Raw genomic sequence first — 25,442 nt, 5'->3', positions numbered from 1 at the left:
ATAAAAAATTACTTGTCGTTAGTATTTTTGTTTTTCAATAAAAGACTTCTCAGCTTAAAATTAATGGACAAAATTGGAGCAATTAAAATTTAATTTAGGGCTAAAAATGGCCATGTTATAAGATACGCGGGTCCTACACGGGGAAAAAAAGTTTCGGAAAACTCGTGGAAATGGCGGCAAACATATGTGTAATTTTATTGTATACTGAATACATTTCCCACTCTTATTTTCTCTGGAAAACTGTAACATTCGTTGAAAAAATGCACGTTTCGAATTACATAAAATTGTCTGGATCAAAAAGTGTACTTAGCAAGTACATCAAAATTTGTGTGAGTATGTGAAATTATATGTTTAAGCACCTGCTATTTGGATTTTCAGTTCGGAAATTTCCCTCGCTTTCCACAGGCCATTTTCTTCCGGTCTCAAATTGAAGCAAATTTAAATATTTAAAAAAAAGATCCTTACAATTTTTTGTGTACAAATTGCCATTTCTGAGAAAATTGGGGGTAAAGAGTGAAAAATGAGAGTTGTCAGTGACAGCGCCATCTTTGATGAACTGTAACTATTTTCCCAATAGCCGCAAAAAAAGCTGATTTTTTTCCAGTTTCAATTAGCTTTCTTTTAAGCCATTAAACTTCATTTTCTGACGTGTACTTTTCGATTTATTAAGGGAAAACCGTGGATTTGAGTGGTGAAAATTCAAATTTTCAAACCGCTGTAACTCCAAGGGAAAGCATTTTCAGGAAAAGTCGTAAGGAAGTTTTTTTCTTCAAATAATATGTAAAATACGATTCCGTTATTTTTTTTTATTTTCCGGCTATGGCCTACGGGGGGGGGGGTTACCGCCCCACGGGGGGGAGAGTCCCCACCCTTAAAATATATAGTGAATACTTAAAACATACTAACAAAACATTTTAACTACAAAAAGTTTTAAATAAACCTGAGAAAATTTTATGCAAGGTCTAAAACTTCAGGTGCTATACTATATGTAACTACTCAAAAAAGAAACGTCAATCTATTTGATAATCATATAATTTTAATAATCCAATCATTATCATCACAAATGATTTCATTTAATTGCACTATCATAAGCATGTTCTTACTTTTGACTTACTGAATGCCAAAGTCGTTGTTCTCCTGTTTGTATGTTCTACAATAACTTAAGAGAGCATTAATCAATCAGGTATAACAAATAACATTGAATGTGACTGAGAAAAAAATGTGTTGTGATTCATCATTTAGTCAGCTAAAGAATTCATTGCATGCAATTACAACAGTTTTTCCATCCATTCATCCATGAAAATCAGATGAGGTTATTTGGAAGCTATCACACAGACAGACCTTCTTGCACTGACACATGATCAATGTGTTGTTTCGGTCATTCATTTTCTATTGGAACTCTGTATGGAAATCACATGACCACCTTCTCATTTGAAAAATGAATTTAGATTCATATGGGGGACAAAGATGTTGGAGGGACAGAGTGATTTTCCATTTCAAATGGGATCTCCAATGAAACCTACTGTCAAATTGTATTTGTAAAAGAAATATTTAGCTATTTCCATAATTTTCACCAACTCTGTATAATTGAAAGTTGCAGGTTTTAAAGATGGAATACAAAATTTCTTGAGGGAGTTGTCCAATCCAGGGGGTCATCAGTATTTTAGTATTTCATTTTAATTAATAATTAAGTCAATTTGCTCCTAACAAAATCATGCATTTTGCATTTTAAAAACAATATTCTAGCTCAGATAATATGTGAATTCAGGTTTCCAATTTTTTAATAATGAAATTTTAATATTAAATGCATCAATTATTCATCTATTTATCATTGAAAATTGTTCTTATTCTTGTAACCTAAGGATTATGATTCATAAGGCATTGGGACAAGACAGACATATGGGAGGCTAACTTCAAAAAGAGTTTAAACTTTCAATTGAATCTAAAAATCAACAATTCAGTTTGTAGTATTTTGCTAAATACTATAATTCTGTAGGAGGAATTATTTTTACAATTCTAATTACTAATAACACATCATGTTATGTTCAATTCAATCTACAATGTTAACAGGTAAAAATAATAAAAATGAAAATTGGTGAACTAGAACCCCATAAATGGTGATTTTGCAATGCATCATGGGATTGTGTCATGACCTGTATTATAGACCTTTTGGAATTGAAATCAGCCATTGAGGAGGCAAGCTGGAAGATTATCTCTACTATACTCTTCTTTTTACCACCTATATCATTGAGATCAGGGGCACGTCAGGTAAGGTAGGAGGGTTAGGTCAGGGTGTTAGTAAAGGATCTGTTGAGTGCTTACAGCTCCATTAATTCTTGTACTGAATACAGAGGGTTCTCAGGCAGATACTTTTTGAATTATTGGTTTTGAGATTCAATCTGTTTGAGGTCATCCGGAAAGCACTTGAAAAATTTACACCCTGAAGATTCTGGTTGTTTTTGTAGTCTGTTGTAGGGAATTTTCAAAATCATTTTTTCTTCTTGTGTTGTGCTCGTGGATATTTCTTCTTCGTGGCTTGTCTGGTTTGAATTTTTTTATATGCATGATTGTTTTAAGAATATATAGGGATGTTACAGTGAGGATCCTATCCTGTATGAAGAAGTATGGTTTGCAGTGTTTATCTTATGATGAATTATTTTATTTTGGAGAATTATAACTTGCACAATGTAGGTCTGCGGGGCTCCCCATGCTATTATTCCATAGCCCATGTGTGATGCAAATAGCGAGTAGTAAGCTATCAGAGCAGTTTTTGTCAGCTATTGCCTTTATACGTTTGATGGCATAGAGGGCTGAGGATAGTTTACCTACCAACTTTCCAATGTGTTTGTCCCATGTCAGGTGTGCATCAAGTGTGATTCCCAAAAATCGAGCTGTATCTGTCACCTCTTCATCGGTATTTAGTTGGTTTTCGGTTGCATTTGCTGATCTTGAATTGAAGTTCATTACTTTACTTTTGGAGGTGTTTATATTAAGTTTTAGGTTTGTCAGGGCTGTTTTTGTTGAAGCTATGGTAGTATTATAATTTATTTGTAGTTCGTCCTGGTCTTTCCCATTTATGATTAAAATTGTGTCGTCAGAGAATAGAATACATTTAAAAAACATTGGAAGTTTTTTGGGCAAACCATATATGTAGATAAGAAATAATAATGGTCCCAGCACAAATCCCTGCGGTACTCTGTTTTTCATAGGTTGGGCTAGAGATCTGGTGGTCATGGTTTTGCCTTTGTTTTTGTATCTAAGCTAAAATTGTGACACCTTCAAGAGCCCATATCAGTGTGATGAACAATGTGAATATAATATTTTGAGATTGTTGAATGTTTGTTTTTTGTTTCATCCCTAAACATTTATAGTCCAGGCAATGAATGCTCTAAATAGGGTACAATGAAAATGTATGAAAGACTATTTTTGACCCCACAGCTCTGTTTAGGGTAGTAAGTTGATAAACATACATCAAAAGTCTCCACTCCTACCCACTATTCTAAGGGGGGTGGGAGTGGTTAAAACTTAAAAGGTAAATTTTTTCAGGTTTTCGCATATATCTTGAAAAGTATGTGACTTATGGACATGACTATTCTATACAAGACTAGCCATTGTAAGGGCCAGTTTCCGAACTTGGGATCTAGCTAAGTTTTAGACTTTAACTGCTGGAGTCAGAAAATTGGCTTTCCAAAAGAGGTGTATTCATAATACAAGTTTCAATTGACTCAAATTAAAAAAAATCTACAAAATGAGATGAAGAGAAAATAGTTTAAAGTTTCAGTTATTTTGAAATATTTGGGAATGTTTAATTTCGACAAGGAAAAACGTTTCCAATTCTATAAATGAGAAAAAAATTATCATAGAAACTACAACTATGCCCAGATGAGGAAAGCCGATTTTCTGACTCCAGCTGTTTAAAGTCTAAAACTTATCAAAATCGCGAGCTCTGAAAATAGTCCCAAAAATGCTTAGCTAAGAGTTATTTCTCCTGTATGTGTTCTGGTATGTATTTTCTAAGTACCTAAATGAGCACTTTTGTATTCACAAAACTTGCAGCTGGATGGTTTTTCTCCAGTATGTGTTCTGATATGTTTTTTCAAATTACCTAACACAGAGCTTTTGTAGTCACAAAACTTACAGTCAAAAGGTTTTTCCCCAGTGTGTGTTCTGATATGTGCTTTCAAAGTATCTAACCGAGCACTTTTGAAGGTTTTTCTCCAGAATGTGTTCTGGTTTGTGTTTTCAAATGATCTAACCTAGCACTTTTGAAATCACAAAATTCGCAGCTGAAAGGTTTTTCTCCAGTATGTGTTCTGATATGTTTTTTCAAACCACCTAACACAGAACTTTTGTAGTCACAAAACTTACAACCAAAAGGTTTTTCCCCAGTGTGTGTTCTGATATGTGTTTTCAAATGATCTAACCTAGCACTTTTGAAATCACAAAATTCGCAGCTGTAAGGTTTTTCTCCAGTATGTGTTCTGATATGTTTTTTCAAACCACCTAACACAGAACTTTTGTAGTCACAAAACTTACAGCCAAAAGGTTTTTCTCCAGTATGTGTTCTGATATGTGTTTTCAAATGACCTAACGTAGCACTTTTGTAGCCACAAAACTCGCAGCTGAAAGGTTTTTCCCCAGTGTGTTTTCCAATATGTATCTTCAAATGACTGAACCATGGGGTCTTATAGCTACAGTGAGTGCAGCTGTAGAGCTTGGTCTTTTTGCCAGCCACAGATGACTCAATGCACTTTTCCACTGGAGAGATTGAATGCTCATTCAGTCCACCCACTTCTGTTGCATAGTCTCGGCCAGATGTGCTGCAGTTTGTAGGCCACTTCTCTGGTTCGCTCTTCACTGCACTTCCTTCAGCCTCTTGCTCGTCTGCAATCACCAATAATGCAACTTGTAAATTATAAAAACAGAATATTATATAGTGACATTCACGTTATGAAGTGAGTGGAAATGATAGGAGAATGATCCGACACAACTTTGAGTCACAACCGCCTTCTTTTGTAGGTAACTCTGAGTCAAGTCCTCTCAGCATATCTGATATAATATTAAATGTTGATTATTGCTAATAATGCATTTACAATGTATATCTTATTTGTCAAGATCATGATTCAATAATACATTTTGTAATTGTTATAAAGTATTCTGATGGTTCATTATATTTCTTTATAGCTAGCTAATGGTGATAATTCTCCATAGTGATGATGGATTGGTTATCAGAGGTAATTGATGAAATTGAAGAAGTAAAATTTGTAACAAAAATTAGACAAACATCATTAGATTGATACATCCAATTTTATGGAATATTCTAAACACATTACATCTAACACACCACACATTTGTTCTGTACATGTGCATGGTTGACATGTGGCAGACAGCCCATTCAGGAGTAGCATTTATACAGGAGTTCCACTCCCAAACATCAAACCACTTCATGTGAGAAAGCTGGCCACAATCTAGTCACCCGAGCAAGGAGTGTAGAAACCCTGGTCAATCAAGAATCGGTTAGTAAAAGAATTCATCTCACCATATGCCTCCTCTTTGATGAAGATCATGTTGTAGCCAGGGATTAGATAATGTTGTTGGCTGCAATCATCTTCCACTGCAGCTGGTTGCTGGCTGCTATCATCCTCCTCCTCCTCCTTTTTAACAGTAACAGTCGCCATCTGCAACACATACACATTCACAATCAATGGCAGGACTATTATTATTATTATAGACTACATTATTCACAATGGTTTACGAGATGGATAATTTTAGATGACTAGCAGACTGTATTGTAGAAGGGACTTCATAGGTCCTTGCTGTTTTTACAATCATCTCCTTGACTGTCTCCACCTTGACGGTCTCTATGAAGGTCGGCTCCTGATGAAGTATGGAGCATTGAAAGCATTTGATAGTTTCTATGTAACAACTAATACTGATAAAAGTAAGATAAGTCTGGTTTATAATTTTGGTGAGAGGGTTGATGTTATGATATCTTATACAAAAATAGGAAATAGTATTAAAACATCTCTGCTTAGAAATAAAAAATATTTCTCTCTTGAAGAATGGAATCACCTGAATGTGTTACGGAATTCTAATTGTATAAGAGTTTTGTTTTCTGATAAAAACATTCCTATTTTCATATTAAATGATGGTGGAAATGGGGTACTTATTGATCTTTTGAATAGAATAAATTAATGATTGGAGTAAATTCAATTACCCTTTGATTATAGAAATTGATTCTTTTAACAATCTGGGTGTAACTTATTTTGATATTCCTGCGACTGAACTCTTGAGTACTGTCATAGGAGCTAGAGATTTGAAGTTTATTTTTTATTATCGAGGTTATTGTGAAATTAATTTTCTTAATATACCTAAGCTATCTGATAGTCCGGGAGTTGAGTACTCTGTGGGATTCTTTGAAGGTAATAATAAACGTGAAGCATTCATAAACTCTATGATTGAATTACGGACCCTACTTCAAAACACTGATAACGAAAATGCTAAAATATATAAAAATATTCTTCTTAGGGTCACGCATAGAAACATGTCAATATCAGGTGATGAACTAATAAGCGTCCTGAATAACAATATGAACATCTATGATAATAATTTGAAAATATTCCTATTCAAAACAAACTCTAAATACCGAATGGGATATTGCTTGGAGCAGGGTTGAAGTTACGTAGAATTTCAAGAGGATACTTTAAAATTCTCTACTAAAGAACGATATGTTTTAGTCACACGTAATACTACACTTATGCTAAATAGCGAATTAATAAAAACTATAAATAGAATAACTCTTCGTGAGTGTAAACTTCCTAAAATAAAATGGTATGTCGGTGTTCCCGGCTGTGGTAAATCTTACTTTATAGTCTCGCATCATGAGCCTGGCAAGGATCTAGTACTCACTCAAACACGGGCAGGTATTAAAGCAATCCGTGAAACTGTCATTGAAAGGTATGGTCGAAAACATTGTAATCGTCTTAGGCTTCATTACAGGACAGTTGGCTCATATATAATAAATCATAATCAGATTAAAACATACGATAGAGTTTTTATTGATGAAGCTCTACTTATGCATGCGGGTTACATCGGTTTTATTACTAACTTGAGTAAGGTCTCAGAAATTTCGCAGAAGCTTGTTTTGGAATCGTTGGATGATGTCAATATTGCTCTCTGCTGTACAGCCCAACAGTTGTGCACCATACAACCAGACAGGACTCAGTATTCGTTTGTAGAGTAGAATTTTATTGTAGGTTGATAAGCTTGAATTCCTTCCTATCAGCCAATACATCCTACTATACTTGTAGTTGAGCTCATCCCTCTTTTTCTTGACATGGCTTTTCTACCGAAGTTGGCATCCACACTAATGCCAAGATATTTTGCCTCGTTTGCATATAGAATCACGTGGTTGTTGATTCTGACTGGTATGTAATCATGAGGTCTATTTGCAGAGGTCACATGCACAGACTTCTTCTCATTCAATTCAATTCTCCAGTCTATGGTCCATTTTTTAATTTTTGTGAGACTTACTTGAATTTTCCTTGTTGCTTCTTCATTGCTGTCTCCTGGAGCTAGGACTGCTGTGTCGTCAGCAAACGTGGCAATGATGTTTTCTTCTGGTACAGGAATATCATTTGTGTAAAGAAGATAGAGAATGGGCCCCAAAACACTTCCTTGGGGCACTCCTGCTTCAATTTTCGATAACTTTGAGCTATCTTCTTGTTTCACCCTGAAGTACCTGTTTGATAGGTAGTTGAATGCTTACTTCTAAACCCAAATTGATGATCGGGACGATCTGGACCAAAAATTTCTATTGCAATTCGTTTCTGTTAATTATATATCTACATTGTAGAAAACGTTCTGGCAAAGTTGTGAAGCTGGAAGAAGATAGCACTATCTGCATTGTGTGACGTTATTCTTTATATTTAAATAACGAGTAGCCTCCTGCTTGGCATCAGTCGGTAGAGCATGAAATATTTGATATAATTATAAAATTAGGTCGTGGTTTTTTAATAGAATACAGTCTCATAAAAATCTTTATAGGCCCAGATATGAGCTTCCCCTATAACTCTTGTAATTCATTAAAAAATAAATATATATAAATACGATACTTATACTATAGTGTTGAGGAATTAAAATAAATTGCACACCATAAACAATTTGATACATATATTAACAAATAATGCAAAAAATAGATCGAGGCAAAAATGTATAAAGAGCGATAAAAATATAATATAAAATAAAAATGGAACAATAATTGAAATCAGTAAAATATCACAGGCTAAACTTTATACTCTAGATTTATGGCACGAACCATTACCATGTACCTTTATCTTAAAATCATATGCATCCTTTTGCATGTAGCTGCGATATGAGCTTGCTAATACTTGTCGACTTGGACAATTCAATTAAAAATAGGTTCTTTAAGATCAACTTGATAAATTGGCAACTAATAATCCAAATATATATATATATATATTAAATTCTCTAGTACTTAGTAGATTTCTTTGTATTGAATATATATTTTATCTCAGGGTGCAAGATTCGGCACCTGATGGAATAGGTAGAGCAATTCATCTAGTGAATTAGAGCTATAACAAACTATCGCAAATTATATTGCAAAAATTAAAGATCATATGAATATGTGTTAATAGCCTAGATTTTATACTTCTTTGGTTCAATAGAATTTTCTGAAATGTATTGGTTCATTTACTCCTTTAATAAAATACCTTTAATACTATATTTACTTGCGCAAGTATTTTTTATTAAATTCTTAATTTATAATAAAACCCTTTCGACGAGCTAGCTTTGATTATTAGATAAATTCAAAGCACTAGGGCGCCCATCACTAATTCAATATTTCTCACTCACGTGTCGAAAATCTTCTTATAAGCCGCCGATGTCGATCCAACTCCTGGTGGTCCTGGAATATGGTAGCCGGAATCGTCTCTTCCAAGGGGTTACAAAAATATTTGAAATTGAAAATGACTTCTGCTTTACAAGAGCATCACAAAGTCTTTTAAGAAATTTAATAATTTGATCTAACTTTAGCTTTTACAAGTTATAGCAAGGTATTACGCTCTAAAATATTTAGGGTCCTCTCATGGTGGCATTTGGCTGGCGAGTATAATTTATTCCTCCTTTCTCAATTTTACAATTCTTATTTCCGACTTTCAAATTAACATAAAATTTGAATATCTTAGTCCTCCGCCATTTAAGGTTCAAATAGATCGTACAAAAAATATCAAATTATTACTTAGGTTGTGTGTTTAATAATTTCTTTGCCTTCGGGCCATCTCTATAACATAGACTATACAATAATTTAACATAAATCCCAAACATTTATAGAAATATATATAAATATTTTTGAATTGGCATACTATTGCCGCCTATTAACTGCCATTGTGCTATTGGTGCATGCAAATTTGATTCAGTATTCATGCGCCTGGTACCTCCTATTTCCTGAATACACTTAATTATTTTTATTAGGTTTTTTAATTATGCTCTCTACATGCTAGTTAATATTCTATATACTAATATTTATTTCATGCTTCCTAATAGTTAGCCACGTGACCATGTGTTCTTTCAAATTGCATACCGTTTTGTTACAATAGAGCTCTGCCAAGGGGTTTGGTCAGATTCTACGTTGCTCGATTCGGTCGATCGTTAGGTCGCCGATCACTGAATGTATATACCTAACCTCAATCTTCAAAATATTTTATATAATAATATATTTATTAGCAACAAATTCTTTCAAATCCTTTTTAGGTTTTTTGTACCGTTTAGCCAGAACAAGCTGATGCTATCTAATCTTAATTGTTATCTATTTTGGCGATATTAGCCAGTTACTTTACTCAGACCTATTAATACTTCAGTTAGGGATTTTTATCTACCCAAATTTCCAATACTTTACAATTGTCAACACTGATAGTTACATCAATGTTAATCAAATATTATCATTATTACGTGGACCTCACTAGTCAGCTTGGGTAGATGTTAGGCTACCATAGGTGAGTCTAGAACTCAGCTTTACAAGATAAAATTGTACTACTGACTTGAAACGCTTATAGAAACCAAATCACTTGTATCGAATATGCAGATTATTAATTGCTCAAACGTGATTCAGACAAATATTCAATAGAAATATTATGCGTTGACAAACAAGTTGGCACAAGAAAATTGGTTTAGTCAAGTCTCAAGGAACGACTTCTTTTTAAATAAATTCAACTGCCTAACTCAAAAACTAGTGGCCACTAAGTCTATTACTTATGTGCCTTTTGTTTAATTTTGTTTGAGAGTTGAACTAAATTTTTTCGCCTTTGGTTTGAACGTGTTGGGATAGCATACTAAATTTACATTAATGATAGGTTATTTGAACAAACTAACTTCAACTCGGATTTTACTATTTTATTGTCTAATTTTCTATCCGACTATAATTTACATTGAAAAAAAAATTTTAAAATAGTTGAGATCGATTCAAATTTTTATATCACAGCCAGTCAGGGAAAAGTAGGAACAAGAACAGTGCAAGAAAATGTTCTTGTTAAAACTCATCTGGACTTTATCTGTATTACCAACCCAAGGAGAATATAAACATTTTATGAATTAATCATTCCATTTTTGGCGATTATAATATTCATTATTTTACTAGCCCATTGAATTCACAAATTGTCTTTATATTAACTAATACTATTATTATTTTCCAATTGATCATTTTGAATGGATCTGTGACATCATCAAGCTGACTGGACATACAGCCTTTGGCGGCCTATTCAAACTATTGATTATTAGCTTAGTGAGACGTTCTTTTCTAAACTGTTTCCTTACAACTGTCAGCCAGTTTTTGAATAATTTATAAAACAGAAACTCAGTAAACTTGTTAACTCCAATTTTGCATAAGGATTCTTAATTTACTGAGGATGATTGTGGGCCTTTTTCCATTTTTATTGATCAATTGATGATAATCTTGACAATAGAACAAATTTATTAAATTTGTAATACAATTCCTACAAAGGATAAAAAGCTCAAAGAGTATATTATAGAATATTAAAAGTGTTGATATTTTCAATAGCAAGTAACTATACAACTAGATTCGATCCATTTGTGCTTTCAACACTCTTGCAGAGCACATGCTCCTGAATGAATAAAAATTGGATATATATTGTGTGGAAAACATGTTTTCACTATGACTTATTGAGACATGAAAGACTTGAGATGAAATAATTGAAACAGATCATTCAAAAACTGGTAACAGATTCTCTATAGAATGGAAAACAACACAATCGAAAGACACTGAAGTCAAAAGTATTGTTGAAAGCCCACAGTGGAAATGTGTATGGTACACAACAGTTAACAAGATTGTACTTGACAACAAGAACTTACAAATAATCTCGAATACAGTTTATAAGGAAATGGGTATGACTTTCAAACGGACAAACTCCTCTTACCTGGTATGGACATAAGTTCTGTTGATTGCAGCCTTCAAACGAATCCTCCAACTTTACTGATACTACTTTGGCTATTCTACCACCTGAAATACAAGCAAGCACATGAGATTCACTCCAGAGTTGTGAGTAGAGTCAAGACAAAAATAAGTAAATTTATAAGATAAGGATATTTATGTAAGTCAAGAGAAAAGGCCGGAGAGAGAACATGAGAAGAGTGAAAAAGGTCAAGGAGAGGCAAAAGAGGAGGAGGAGTAGAAGGAGGAGGTGGAGGAGGATGATGTAGAGGGAGAAGGGGATGTGGTGAGAAAGGAAGGGGAGGTACAAGGAAAGGAGGAGGAGGATGAGTTAGAGGACCAGTAGGAAGATGAGGAGATAGGAAAGGAGTAAGATGTGGATGAGAAGAAGGAGGAAGAGAAAACAGTGGAAGAATATGAGGTGTAAGAGGATGAGGAGAAGGAGCAGGATTGATTGATTGATTGAGTACTTTATTTATGTAGATTACAATATATACTGGCTTATACACTTATATACAATAGCTTACAATACAGCAAAATCATAGATGAATTTACATAGTATAGACTAAGAAAATAATCATTGAACTGTATATGATATGAACAAGCAATTTGTAATATAATAAATATAGATAATTAAATTGTTATGCATCTACATAAATTGGCGGAGCTTTGGACATATCAATGTCCATTCTTCGGAAAGAATATTAAAAATATCCTCCCCACTAACTCTTTACCAAAACGTTAATTTTTCATTATTTAAACTAAGGATTTATTTATTCATGGAAATATTGTAAAAGAAAAAAATCTGGTGTGGTACACTCACACAACTTTCCTTGCTCATTGAACTGTAAGCCTCATTCTCAAACGAGAATAATTTAGGGGTCACAATAATTTAGGGGGGGGGGAATAAAATAGGGTCACATCATGCCAGTTGATAGGGCTTATAGATAGCTATCTATGATATGAATTTGAAGAAAATCGTTAAAGCCGTTTTCGAGAAAACCGTGAAAAACATGGTTTTTTCGTCATTATCCGCCATTTTTCTCAAGAATATTACAGAGCTCCTGAAATTATCCCAGAAATGAGACTCATGCCAGTTCATAGGGCTTATAAATAGCTATCCATGGTATAAATTTGAAGAAAATCGTTAGAGCCGTTTTCGAGAAAACCGTGAAAAACATGGTTTTTTCGTCATTATCCGCCATTTTTCTCAAGAATATTACAGAGCTCCTGAAATTTTCCCAGTAATGAGACTCATGCCAGTTGATAGGGCTTATAAATAGCTATCCATGGTATAAATTTGAAGAAAATCGTTAGAGCCGTTTTCGAGAAAAACGTGAAAAACATGGATTTTTAGTAATTATCCGCCATTTTTTCCGCCATCTTGAATTGAATTTTATTGAATTTCTTATTGTCGGATCCTCATGGTATAAGGACCTTAAGTTTAAAATTTCAAGTCAATCGGTTGATTAGGAATGGAGTTATCGTGTTCACAGACATACACACATACACACACACACATACACACACACACACACACACACAGACCAACACCAAAAAATCATGTTTTTGGACTCAGGGGGACTTGAAACGTATAGAAAACTTGAAATCAGGGTACCTTAATTTTTTTTGGAAAGCAATACTTTCCTTACCTATGGTAATAGGGCAAGGAAAGTAAAAACAGAAAATTGATAGAGTAAAATAATTATATAGGTAGATAAGATCAAATAATTGATTAATAAAATGAAGTAGGCTGAAAGTAGATCAGGGTTATCAACTTTCAGTAATATACAGCAGTATGCAGTGGATAAATGAAATAACATGAGTTTATATATATATATATATATATATATATATATATAGATATATATATATATAATTCGTTCTATAACAGGTTTAAAGGTTTATATTGGTGGAATGGGTGGGAGAGAGTACAATGAGGAGGAGATCCAAAGAAAAAAATAAAGAATAAAAAAAAAATCCAAAAAATACAAAGTAAAACTCAAAAACTAAGAATTGCATATATATTGTTGCGGTGAATCTATACACATTGTCAATTTGATAATATATTTAATAATGAAAAAATCTATTCCATGTCATATCAAATTTATAGAATTCTGGATTTATCATAATTAGCAATGAAACAAATATAAATATTGGTTCTGTTAGTGACCATGGTTAGATAAATTACATCATAGATATCTACTATGGAGAATATTGGGGATAAATAAGTGGCAAAATACGTTCCTATCATTTCCACTGATTTCATAGGGTGAATGTCACAACAGTGTTTGCAGACCCTCCTGTTAGCTGCTCTCATTTCAGGAGATTCCTAAATGGTGTCACAAAGTAAAATTGTGACTGTAAAATATTGCTAAATAATAATTGATATTATTGAAAGACACTCGGCTATCAGCAAAGCTGGCTGAACCCGGAGATAAAGAGGGTACCAATGGCGCACCATCTTTCGCACATGGAGATGATTCTTACCGCCTCTGGCGGTGGCGCAACTCCATCCCCTCTACTTTGGGAGAGTATATAAACGCCAGACAAGCCCCAGACCACAGCATTCCGCTTCCAACCTTCCTGCTCCTTGTACAGCGGCCCGTTGGCTGCCGTACGTCCCTGTCCTCCTCTCCTGGAACAGCGGCCCGTTGGCTGCTGTCCCTTTCCACCTATCCTCCCAGGGCACAGCGGCCCATTGGCTGCTGTCTCTTTCCACCTATCATCCAGGGCACAGCGGCCTGTTGGCTGCCATCCCTATCCTTCCATCCTCCCAGGACACAGCGGCCCATTGGCTGCCATCCCTTTCCACCTATCCTCCCAGGGCACAGCGGCCTGTTGGCTGCCGTCCCTATCCTTCCATCCTCCCAGGGCACAGCGCTTTCAACCAAGAGCTGCTGTCTGCAATTGCTAAGTATTGGTGGATGTTTTGAATTTTCTCTATTGAACTGCTAATATGGCTTTGATAAGTTGCTTTGTTGGATGATCTCGTACTTATTTCTCTTGCAGTCTTTCAAGAAATTAATAAATGATCTGTGGTCATCAATTGAACAGTATTTTCCTATATTGACGTTGATTGATGAATAAAGTCCAGAACAAATCTCAATCTATAATTGCAATCATTAGTTATTGATTAACAAATAAAATCCCGAATAAAATTCATTCACTAACGGAATTCTGGTGGGTTTATATTGTGCAAATTTCGGAATGGCATTAGACAAAAAGCGTATGATTGCAATGCTGGAAAAAATTAAAAATGAAATCAATGAGAATACACTCACAATTGTTAGGCAGGAGATTAGTGCCCTAAATATTGCATCGACGTTTGAGGAGCAGAATAGAAAAATCGATGAGGTGACCAAAGAAAATGAGCGGCTCAAGCGCAAAATACAACAGCAGCAGAGAGTTATTGAATCCATGCATCATGATAAAAATCTCATATTCTACGGAATGGAGGAGGAAGAGGGTGAGAGGCGTGAGAAGGTCTTGGAGAAAATTCTGGATATAAGTAACAGAGTATTGAAGGTCGAACTGAAAGAAAATGATATAGATTTTGTTAAACGTCTAGGAAAGACAGGTCCCGGTATAAGGCGCCCAATCATTATGTCCTTGGTATCAAGTATGAAAAGGCAAGATATTCTGAATAAAGGGGCGAATTTGAAAAATCTTAAGCTGTTTGTGTCTCCGGATTGTGATACGGAGACAAGGGAAAAGAAGAAGGTGATGTATTCAACTCAAAGGCGTCTGCGAGCCGTCTGCTATGAAGTCAAAGTAAGGGGAGTTGGACTTCTGATAAATGGAAAATATATCTCTGCAGATGACTTAACAGAAGAGACGGTCGATCAATATTTGGAGGAGCCTGACCAAGCAACACTCTCTGCAGCTCGTAAAAGAAAGAGGACTTCCCAACTGAAACAGAATCCACCTGCTTCGACATCTACCAGTACATCTAGGGCGTCTGAAGAAAGCATTGCCAAATTTTTTCATCCGCAACTCAAACAATAAAAGGAGAGTAGCATATAGGAATGGAAATAAGGATAAAGAGAGTGACATCATACGGGAAACAGATTTTGATTATATAGAGGTCGCTTCTTACAACGTAGCTGGAATTGCAAACAAGATTGATAATGTAGCATTTTTGAATTTTTTGAGAGAGAAAGAAATATTTTTGCTGTATGAAACGTTTTTACAATGTGAGAAGAAGTTTTATGAGTTTAAATGTAAGATGATAACTCACGATCTTGTTTGGGCTCCTGCAATCAGAACTGAGGCATTTGGTAGAGCAAGTGGAGGCTATGTATATGGAATTAAGAAGCAGGACAACTGTATGTACTCAGCTAGTTTCCACAAAATTACAGGGTACGATATAATAGAATTGGATATAGAGGCACAAAAATTGTGTATTATTCCAGACTACATAAATTGCAACAGGTGGATGGAGGATTTTGCAAGTCTATCAAGCCTGCTGACTGAATTGATTGAGTGCGACATTATGCTAATGGGTGACCTCAATGGGAGAATCAGTGACAAACAAATTCTACCAGAGGATATATTCGAAAATATTGATAGTGCTGTAAGCAGCAAAAGAGTCTCCAAAGACTCTGTTTTGAATTCAAATGGAAAGCGTCTATTGTCTATGTTTGATGATTTTGGGCTGATTGTTTTAAATGGCAGGTCGCAGAATGATGAGGAAGGAGAGCTGACTTATGTTGGAGCGAGAGGTTCATCTGTGATTGACTATTGCGCGGTCTTGGTCGATGCTCTTCCTGCAGTCCAGTCCTTTGTGGTTAGCCCGGAAATATTTTCAGACCATCTTCCAATTGTATCCACAATTAGATGCACACATGCAGAAAAGGAGGAGAGCTGTGTGATACCAATAAGAATGAAGCTGCAATGGAGGCCAGAGAGAGAAGTCATATATCAGAATACACTTGAATTAAGAGTAAACAATAGAGAACAATGGCTTGATGCAATAGAAGATTTAAGGTATTTGATTGACATGATATATGAATGTGCCCCTCCATCTCACTTCAATCAACAAATTGAAATAGACAGAAAACAACAATGGTTCGATTATGAATGTAAAAGGGCAAGAGAAGAAGTATTTGGACTGCTTAAGACTTACAGGAGAACTAATTCAGAGGTTGTGCGAGAGAGATATTTAGCAAGAGACAAAGAATTTAAACAACTTTGCTTGAATAAGAAGAGGAACTTTTGGCTCGATTTAACTGAGAGATTTAGAACAGTTCGAGAGTCTGGGCAGTTTTGGAGGCTTGTTTGATATTTCAAAAGGAGAAAATTCAGTGCAGGGACGAACATTTCATTGGAAGACTGGGTATGACATTTTGAGCACTTACTAAATCCTCAGATAGCAGCAGCGAAAATTTCATATGCTGAGCCTAAGATAATGGATGATATTCTTGATGCCCCAATTATGACACATGATGTGAAGAGAATTTTGGCAAAAGTTAAGCATGATAAGGCTCCGGGAGAAGACAGAATTGCTTATGAGTTCTATAAATATGCTCCACAAAACTTCCATGAGAAACTGGCCGATTGCTTCAACAGAGTTTTTGAATCCACACATATGCCCGAAAATTTCAAACAGTCAATCATTTATCCAATATTCAAGAAAGGCGATGTGAACGAAACAACTAATTACAGGGGAATATCATTTGTGAACTCCATAGGTAAGCTATATGCAGGGATTATGCTGGATAAGCTGGAAAAATGGATTCACCACAAGATTCTACGAGAATTCCAAGCAGGCTTCAGAAAGTCCTATTCAACAATTGACAATATTTTCAATATTATGAGCATTGTCCACATCCAACTAAATACAAAGGGGCAGAAAGTTTATGCATTCTTCGTAGATTACTCATCCGCATTTGATAGAATAGACAGACATTCTCTTTTGTATAAGCTTTCTGAGATTGGTGTGTCATCAAAAATGCTGAATGTGCTAAGAGATTTATATAATGGATCATCTGCTAGAGTATGGGGAAGTCAGGGACTCTCAAGAGATTTTGAAACAACCACAGGTGTAAAGCAAGGATGCCTATTGAGCCCGATTCTATTTGCATTGTTTATCAATGATTTAGAAGATTGCCTTGATGGAGGAATAAAGATAAAGAATGTATGTATCAAACTGCTGACGATATAGTGATGCTTGCTCCAGATAGGATAGGTCTGAAGAGAATGATAGCAAACCTTGAAGCATATTGTGTAAAATGGAACTTGCAGGTGAATCTGGCCAAGTCAAAAATAATTATTTTCAGAAAAGGTAGTAGGATAGGAAGACATGATGTGTGGAGATACAATAATGAAGTGATTGATGTAGTGAACAACTACAAATATCTGGGAATTGACCTGTCATCCAAGCTATCTCTTGCTAGTCACTTCAAAGAAAGATCATCTTCCGCAAAAATCACCCTGTACATGTTTCATCAGCTGCTGTCACAAAGCAATATATCATTCAAGGCTAAATGCAATGTGTTTGATGCGGTAACTAGGTCCACTCTGTGTTATGGAGCTGAAGTGTGGTGTGCAAGGATGTATGAAGATGTAGGAAAGGTGCAACGACTCTTCATTAAAAAAGCATTCAGCCTCCCTGTGTGGGCACCAGACTCTACCCTACTCTTGGAGACTGGATGTCTATCACTATTCTTGTATACGGTTAAATTGCATGTGAAATACATGAGAAGGTGCATGAAACTACCCATTGCCAGATATCCCAGATTATTGTTGGAGGAGATCACATGAATAGGGACTTTTGTTGTCAATGACTGGGATGTGCTTGAAAGGCAGCACGGCATCAATGCCGCGGAAATACTCTCTCAGAATGTCTCAATCAGCGGATGAAGGAGAGATTCATAATGGACAGCAAGATAAAGCGGCTAAGAAGTGAGCGCACCTCCCTTTACTGCAAGCTAGAGCTAGAAGGCACCAGTTACATCAGTGAGCAGGAAGACTTTGCACTAATCAAATGGCTCTTCAAGGCGCGAACAGAGCTGATCCAGTTGAACAGATACACGTTCAATCAGCCAGTGAAGCTGTGCTCCCTGTGCAACTGGACGGAAGAAGAGGATGTGATGCATTTTGTCGCCAGATGCCCCATACTACGCGAGATGCGGTGCGCTTACTTGAGGAGAGGCTAGCTGTTGAGAGAGGAGCTGAAGAGGTACCTGAATGGCAGTGACTGGAAAGATGTTAGCCGCTACTGTAGGGCTGCTTGGCAGTACAGGTATTCATTGATTCAGGAGTTCAATTTTTAAAGCTTTCTTAAAACGTATCTTCTTTTGTAGTAAAAATAATAATAATAAAAAAAAACTTCTCTGCCATATCGTTTAAATATAACTAATGTAGCATTGTTAACTTTTTGCAACTTAAAAAAGGGGAAAAATTATCTTTCTCCTCTCCCCCCGGACAGATCTTATCCATGGGGCGAATGCCAGTAATGTAATACTTATATAGAAATATTATTGTAACAAATTGTTGTATATTTGACCAATAAAGGCAATTATTATTATTATTATAAACGCCAGACAAGCCCCAGACCACAGCATTCTGCTCCCAACCTTCCTGCTCCTTGTACAGGGTACAGCGGCCCGTTGGCTGCCGTCCCTATCCTTCCATCCTCCCAGGGCACAGCGGCCCGTTGGCTGCCGTCCCTTTCCACCCATCCTCCCAGGGTTCAGCGACCCATTGGCTACCGTCCCTATCCTTCCATTCTCCCAGGGCACAGCAGCCCGTTGGCTGCCGTCCCTATCCTTCCATCCTCCCAGGGCACAGCAGCCCATTGGCTGCCGTCCCTATCCTTCCATCCTCCCAGGGCACGGCGGCCCGATGACTGTCGTCCCTTACCGTCTATCCTCTATGGGCACAGCGGCCCGTTGGCTGCCGTCCCTCCTGTCTATCCTTCCTCTTCCTACTATACTGGAGCAGAACCGAGGCCATAAGACCAATACAAAATTACCTCGAAGTGGTGTTATCAGAGTAGAGAGCGACCTTCACGCCATCAGAAGCACCAGGAGGTGCTGTCCACACCAGCTAAGGTTCAAAGAAGGAAGAAGAGGAACTTCGACTTGCCTCCTTTCCCCGTCCACATTACGACTGAGCTAAGTCGTCCAGGAGCAACACCTGGGTATCAATCACCCACCTCTGAAGGTACTCAGGGTGTACGTGATAATGTTTATTTATTTATTACAGAACAAAGAAGACTACAGACATAAGACCCAAAACAGTCTCCACTACAATTTTCAATCGTATTAAGCAAGTTATTAAAAAAAAAGAGATACAGTATATGCAATTTACAAATACATAAGAAAAATATGAGGAAAGCATAAGTAATTGAAAGTAATCCAAGTATAAGTAATAAATATGAGACAGTTCCTGTGATTGGTGCAGTTGAAGGCTACTTGAAACACACAGCTAATGCAAATTTAAGGAAAGAATGCAAATACAAGTTGAATTATGAATTACATACAACACATCAGCAATGTTATCACTATACTTACCACACACTTCTTTTTCAATGGCATTAGTCAACCTGGAATCTGATTCTCCACTCAATGAATTGTGCTCTGAGACTGGTGATTTGCTATCTGTTCTTTGGTCACATGTGGACATCTGCAATTAATTAAAATGGTACCAGTTACCAAAAACTTTTCAAAGTGGCTTCAACAATTATTGAAAACTTACACAATGAATAACTGAATGGGAATCAATTTTAGTAATGGGACTAATTTATTGATCATGAGATAATTAACAAATTTCAGGGACTCTGGCATGATCTAAAAACTGTACAATTCATACACTCTCATTCAGCCTTAACAATAATTATCAACAATAATAGGCTTGGACAAACAAAATATCACCTTGGAATTTAGAACTTGAAATCCCCATAAAATATCTTTAATTTCTACTTTTTCTCTACTATGCAACTTGGTAATTATGTACCCTAAATGGGATGAACAAGTCTATTTGAATTGAAATTTACACTATGAACAGAGACATTGTGAATTTTCTCCATATTAAAGTGAAATAAAAACGATATTGTCAGTATCACAAGATTATGTGGAATTATATGACACAATATTGCTTCATTGACAACTGATTCTCATAGTCTTATTCAGCCTTCAAGGATAATTCATGGTCGCTTCTGCCAATATCCATTGGAGCATTCAGGAATGCTTCAATTTCTTCCTTGATCTGAAATCCATTCAAAGTATACTCAAAAAAGTGGATAAAATTATTATATTTATCAGTAACCTCCAATCAGAGAACACCGCGAACAGTGAACACAGACTATGACTATCACAACATTGAAGATTGTTGAATGTAATTATTAGAAATATAAACGATTGTAAAGCTTAAATAATAAATTATATTAAATACTATAAAGAAACGATTAAATTTATGATTTATCTGTAATTTGAACAATATAGCCTGACCAACTGCATCAATTTTCGAGAATATGTTTTGAGACACTTCTACACTGAATAAAACAAGTCTAGATATGGACAAAATATCCATGTTCTGCAAAATTGTATGTTTTCATGCAAGCTCACTTGACTGCTTAGTATATTCAATTTGTCAAGACTGTCAATACAGATTTGTCAAATTTTACCTATTATAAGCTATTCAGTAAATTGGTTTAGATGTTAAGATTAAAACTTTGGTCAGCTTATAAACAAGCTTTTTAGTCCCAAGTCCAAACTTGTTTTACCTATAATAGAGTATAATCTTGAATTAGGTACAACATTATTAGTGTGGTATTGGTGATGTTGAAATGACCAGTTCATACTTCATATTGTGTGGATCATTACATTTTCCAGAGCCATCTTGTTGAACTTTGCGTATTTATGGGTTCATTAATTTTTTTTCGCCCCACTTGGATGTAATGAGCTGGTTTACGTGCATCATATGGAGGCTGAAAGTGATTGTTTTCTGGCCAGGCCGGTAAAATTTTTACGGCCCTAGGGCTGTAAAATAACCTTGAAGTCAGCTGATTCTGATTTGATGTGAACGTGTTTACAAAATAGTTTATGAAATGGAATAAGTTTATGCTTCTAGAATTGAATAAAGTATTTTGCAATAAGATACTATCATTTTATTTGGATGAATGAAATACAAATGAGATATTATAAACTATTCAAATTCAATTTTCAGAGTATAATAGAATCTAACCTCAAACCTCCTAGTACTGTGTTTATCACAGAACATAGTGGATAAACGGAATCATTTTATGTTTTTAGAATTCAATAAAGTATTCTGCAATAATATACTATCATTCTATTTGGATGAATAAAATACAGATAAGATATGTATTATTATAAACTATTCAAATAATTCGATTTTCAGAGTAGGATAGAACTTCTAACCTAAACTTCCATTGACATTCAGATTGGCCAAATTTCAAGTGTGCTAAAACAGCTGATCAAAAACTTTTCATTATTTGTGTTTATCATTCAATAATTAAAACATTTATAATAATATCATCTTATTGTCATTTGGAAGAATAAAAAGTTTAAACTCAACCTCTTACATAATTGAACATAATCTTTTAGGTTATTTAGACAAATCAGAATAAAAAATAAAAATAATTGGACAATTTCCTGATATTCAGATTACCTCAGATTTGCTAGAGCTATGACCTTCCACTTTTGCTTTTGGAAGTGCTTATAATAGACAATAAATTATTTTCATATATATATTGTTTATTTTTCTGTGTGGCGAAAAATAACGTTCTCACCATGGGCAAAAATGTTTTTTCGCCCCACTTGGATGTAATGAGCTGGTTTTCGTGCGTCATATGGAGGCCGAAAATGATTGTTTTCTGACCAGGCCGGTAAAAGTTTTACGGCCCTAGGGCTGTAAAATAACCTTGAAGTCAGCTGATTCTGATTTGATGTGAACGTGTTTACAAAATGGTTTATGAAACGGAATCCGTTTATGCTTCTAGAATTGAATAAAGTATTTTGCAATAAGATACTATCATTCTATTGGATAAATGAAATAAGATATTATAAACTATTCAAATTCAATTTTCAGAGTATAATAGAATCTAACCTCAAACCTGCTTTTAATCGTACTGCGTTTAATCGTTTATCACGAAACCTGGTGGATAATTTTCGAACTACTTGGGCAATATCCATGGTGCTGAACGTTTTTACAAATAGTTTATGTAACGGAATCAGTTTATGCTTCTAGAATTGAATAAAGTATTCTGAACGGAATCAGTTTATGCTTCTAGAATTGAATAAAGTATTCAGCAAAATAATACTATCATTTTATTTGGATGAATGAAATACAGATAAGATATAAATATTATAAATTATTCAAATTCGATTTTCAGAGTAGGATAGAACTTCTAACCTAAACTTCCGAAGTCAATGACAACAAGCATTGTTGACGTTGACATTCAGATTGGCCAAATTTCAAGTGTGCTAAAACAGCTGATCAAAAAACTTTTCATTATTTGTGTTTATTATTCAAGAATCAAAACATTCATAATAATATCATCTTATTGTCATTTGGAAGAATAAAAAGTATAAACTCAACCTCTTACATAATTGAACATAATCTTTTAGGTTATTTATACAAATCAGAATAAAAAATAAAAATACTTGGACAATTTCCTGATATTCAGATTACCTCAGATTTGCTAGAGCTATGACCTTCCTGTTTTGCTTTCGGAAGTGCCTAATAAACAATTATTCTCATATTTATATTGTTTATTTTTCTGTGTGGCGAAAAATAACGTTCTCACCATGGGCAAAAATGTTTTTCCAGCTCTCAATCTTTTCTAGTCCTCGGCCTACGGCCTCGGACTTCAAAAACCGATTTCGAGCAGAAAAAGTCTCATTTTCGGCCCTAGGTGCGAAATATACTATTTCGCCCCACTTGGATGTAATGAGCTGGTTTTCGTGCGTCATATAGAGGCTGAAAATGATTGTTTTCTGACCAGGCCAGCAAAAGTTTTACGGCCTTAGGGCTGTAAAATAACCTTGAAGTCAGCTGATTCTGATTTGATGTGAACGTGTTTACAAAATGGTTTATGAAACAGAATCAGTTTTTGCTTCTAGAATTGAATAAAATATTCTGCAATAAGATACTATCATTTTATTTGGATTAATGAAATACAAATAAGATATTATAAACTATACAGATTCGATTTTCAGAGTAGGATAGGACTTCTAACCTCAACTTCCCCAGTCGACGATAACAAGCATTGTTGACATCCAGATTGTCCAATTTTTTAGGATAACATAATTTTTCAGGTTATTTAAACAAATCAGAATAAAAAATAAAAATACTTGGACAATTTCCTGATATCCAGATTACCTTAGGTTTGCTAGAGCTATGACCTTCCACTTTTGCTTTCGGAAATGCTCGATAAACAATTATTATTCTCATATAATATATTGTTTATTTTTCTGTGTGGCGAAAAATGGCGTTCGCACCACGGGCAAAAATGTTTTTCCAGCTCTCAATCTTTTCTAGTCCTCGGCCTTGAAAACCGATTTCGAGCAGAAAAAGTCTCATTTTCAGCCCTAGGTGCGAAACATACTATTTCTGACGAAATCTATCCAGCATAAGCCATAAGGCAAGGCTGGTTAATGTTTGAATGAATTGAACATGCTTTTATAAATCGATTGAACATTTTACATGCTCTAATGAGTATTACTTGAGTATGAATTATGTTGTAATTGCTCTAGAACATTAATTCAATATTAGTTAGAATATAAATTATTATAATCCTAAATTAATGCTGTAATGTATTTTTGAAATAGGTCCAACTGAGTTCTAGGTTATGTTAGTCTATTAATATTCAATGCAATTTTCAAGTAGGCTACTACTTTTGACTCCATTCTAGTATTTTTTATCCAAATGAATATTGTGCTAAAATAAAATAAACTACCAAACTATAATAATATTAGATTGCACCACCAGCCAACGAGCCAAGATTAGCAAAATCACTTGGACACTACAGAACAGATTATAATTATATGGAAAGGTATCTTCCAATCTAAACATGCATTTTACATGGTACCAAGACCAACTTCAGTGCACTGAGACCGCCATCTTTGTAGAAATCAAGTTTACCGCTAATTTAAAAACACAAATCCAAGAATGGCTCTACTTCTTGTTCCAATATTTTAAATACATACGGTACCATGGAATCACTTGAAATGAATCAATTCAAATCAATACATCATGATTATCTAATAATAATTCTTGTGATATTATAAAGGTGTAATGTTGATTAATTCGGTGGTTGGAAAAACTTTTATAAATACAATTCTGATACAAGCTACTTTTTGACAAGGTGACAAAGCTGGATAGCTGATGTAATAGAACAGAGACAACTTATTTGTGAGTAAGTATTCCTTTATAATTTAAAGTGATTTAATAATAAACAGAAATAGTTTAAATATTGCACTTACTTCTATAGAAATATAATTGAAACTTGAACAGAAAAATAAACTGAAAATTTTTCAAAATGAACTAATTAAAAAATCAAGAATGTACGAGGGCACAGAGCAACAAATCAGATGTTGCAGATTGCAGTCACAAATCCATCTCGGTCTTTCCACAGAGAAAGAAATATCTAACATTTATTTTACTTTGTGGTTTTACACAGCACCGTAATGCACACAAGCCCAGGTAAGTTTTCCCATTTATTCATCAATATCGAGGCAACGAGCTTCCCTCGTTATTTATTTATCAACATAACTCAATTCTTTAAAATGATTGGGGAAGGACTAATAGGCACAGCCCAAAACTGTTTCTTCCCCGAATTTTGATTCATACACTAAATATATTCCGAAAAGTAGGTTATGTTCCATACACTTGAATTCAGGTCGAATTGTCAGTCCAAATATTTGAAAGCATAAAAGTTCTAATTTAGATTGTTCACAAACCAAATTGACAAACAAAATAACACTTAAAACTGTAAAATAATGATTAACTT

General features: G+C 35.0%; 2 protein-coding genes across 2 annotated transcripts in view; one reads left to right on the top strand and one right to left on the bottom strand.

The window, feature by feature from the left end:
* LOC111058137 (sodium channel protein Nach) overlaps nt 1-25,442 on the top strand; it is a 475,868-nt gene that overhangs the window by 355,511 nt on the left and 94,915 nt on the right. The gene's annotated exons all lie outside the window — the stretch shown is intronic.
* LOC111048267 (oocyte zinc finger protein XlCOF22-like) lies at nt 1,017-24,482 on the bottom strand. The gene is made up of 5 exons (XM_039440755.1): nt 24,328-24,482; nt 19,984-20,095; nt 11,451-11,533; nt 5,540-5,678; nt 1,017-4,884 (listed from the first exon to the last, which is right to left on the bottom strand). The coding sequence occupies exons 1-5, from the start codon at nt 24,337-24,339 to the stop codon at nt 4,190-4,192; spliced, it is 1,041 nt and encodes a 346-aa protein (XP_039296689.1). The 5' UTR covers nt 24,340-24,482; the 3' UTR covers nt 1,017-4,189.

The sequence above is a fragment of the Nilaparvata lugens genome, chromosome 14, assembly GCF_014356525.2.
Source record: "Nilaparvata lugens isolate BPH chromosome 14, ASM1435652v1, whole genome shotgun sequence".
Classification (NCBI taxonomy): Eukaryota; Metazoa; Arthropoda; class Insecta; order Hemiptera; family Delphacidae; genus Nilaparvata; species Nilaparvata lugens.
Note: the sequence above shows the minus strand (reverse complement) of the source record. Positions and strands in the feature narration are given on the sequence as shown.

Coding starts and splice junctions, on each gene's coding strand:
- LOC111048267 (XM_039440755.1), bottom strand. Junction 5,679..11,450: donor AGAACTTATGTCCATACCAG/GTAAGAGGAGTT, acceptor TATGTGTTGCAG/ATGGCGACTGTTACTGTTAA. Junction 4,885..5,539: donor CATCAAAGAGGAGGCATATG/GTGAGATGAATT, acceptor TGGTGATTGCAG/ACGAGCAAGAGGCTGAAGGA.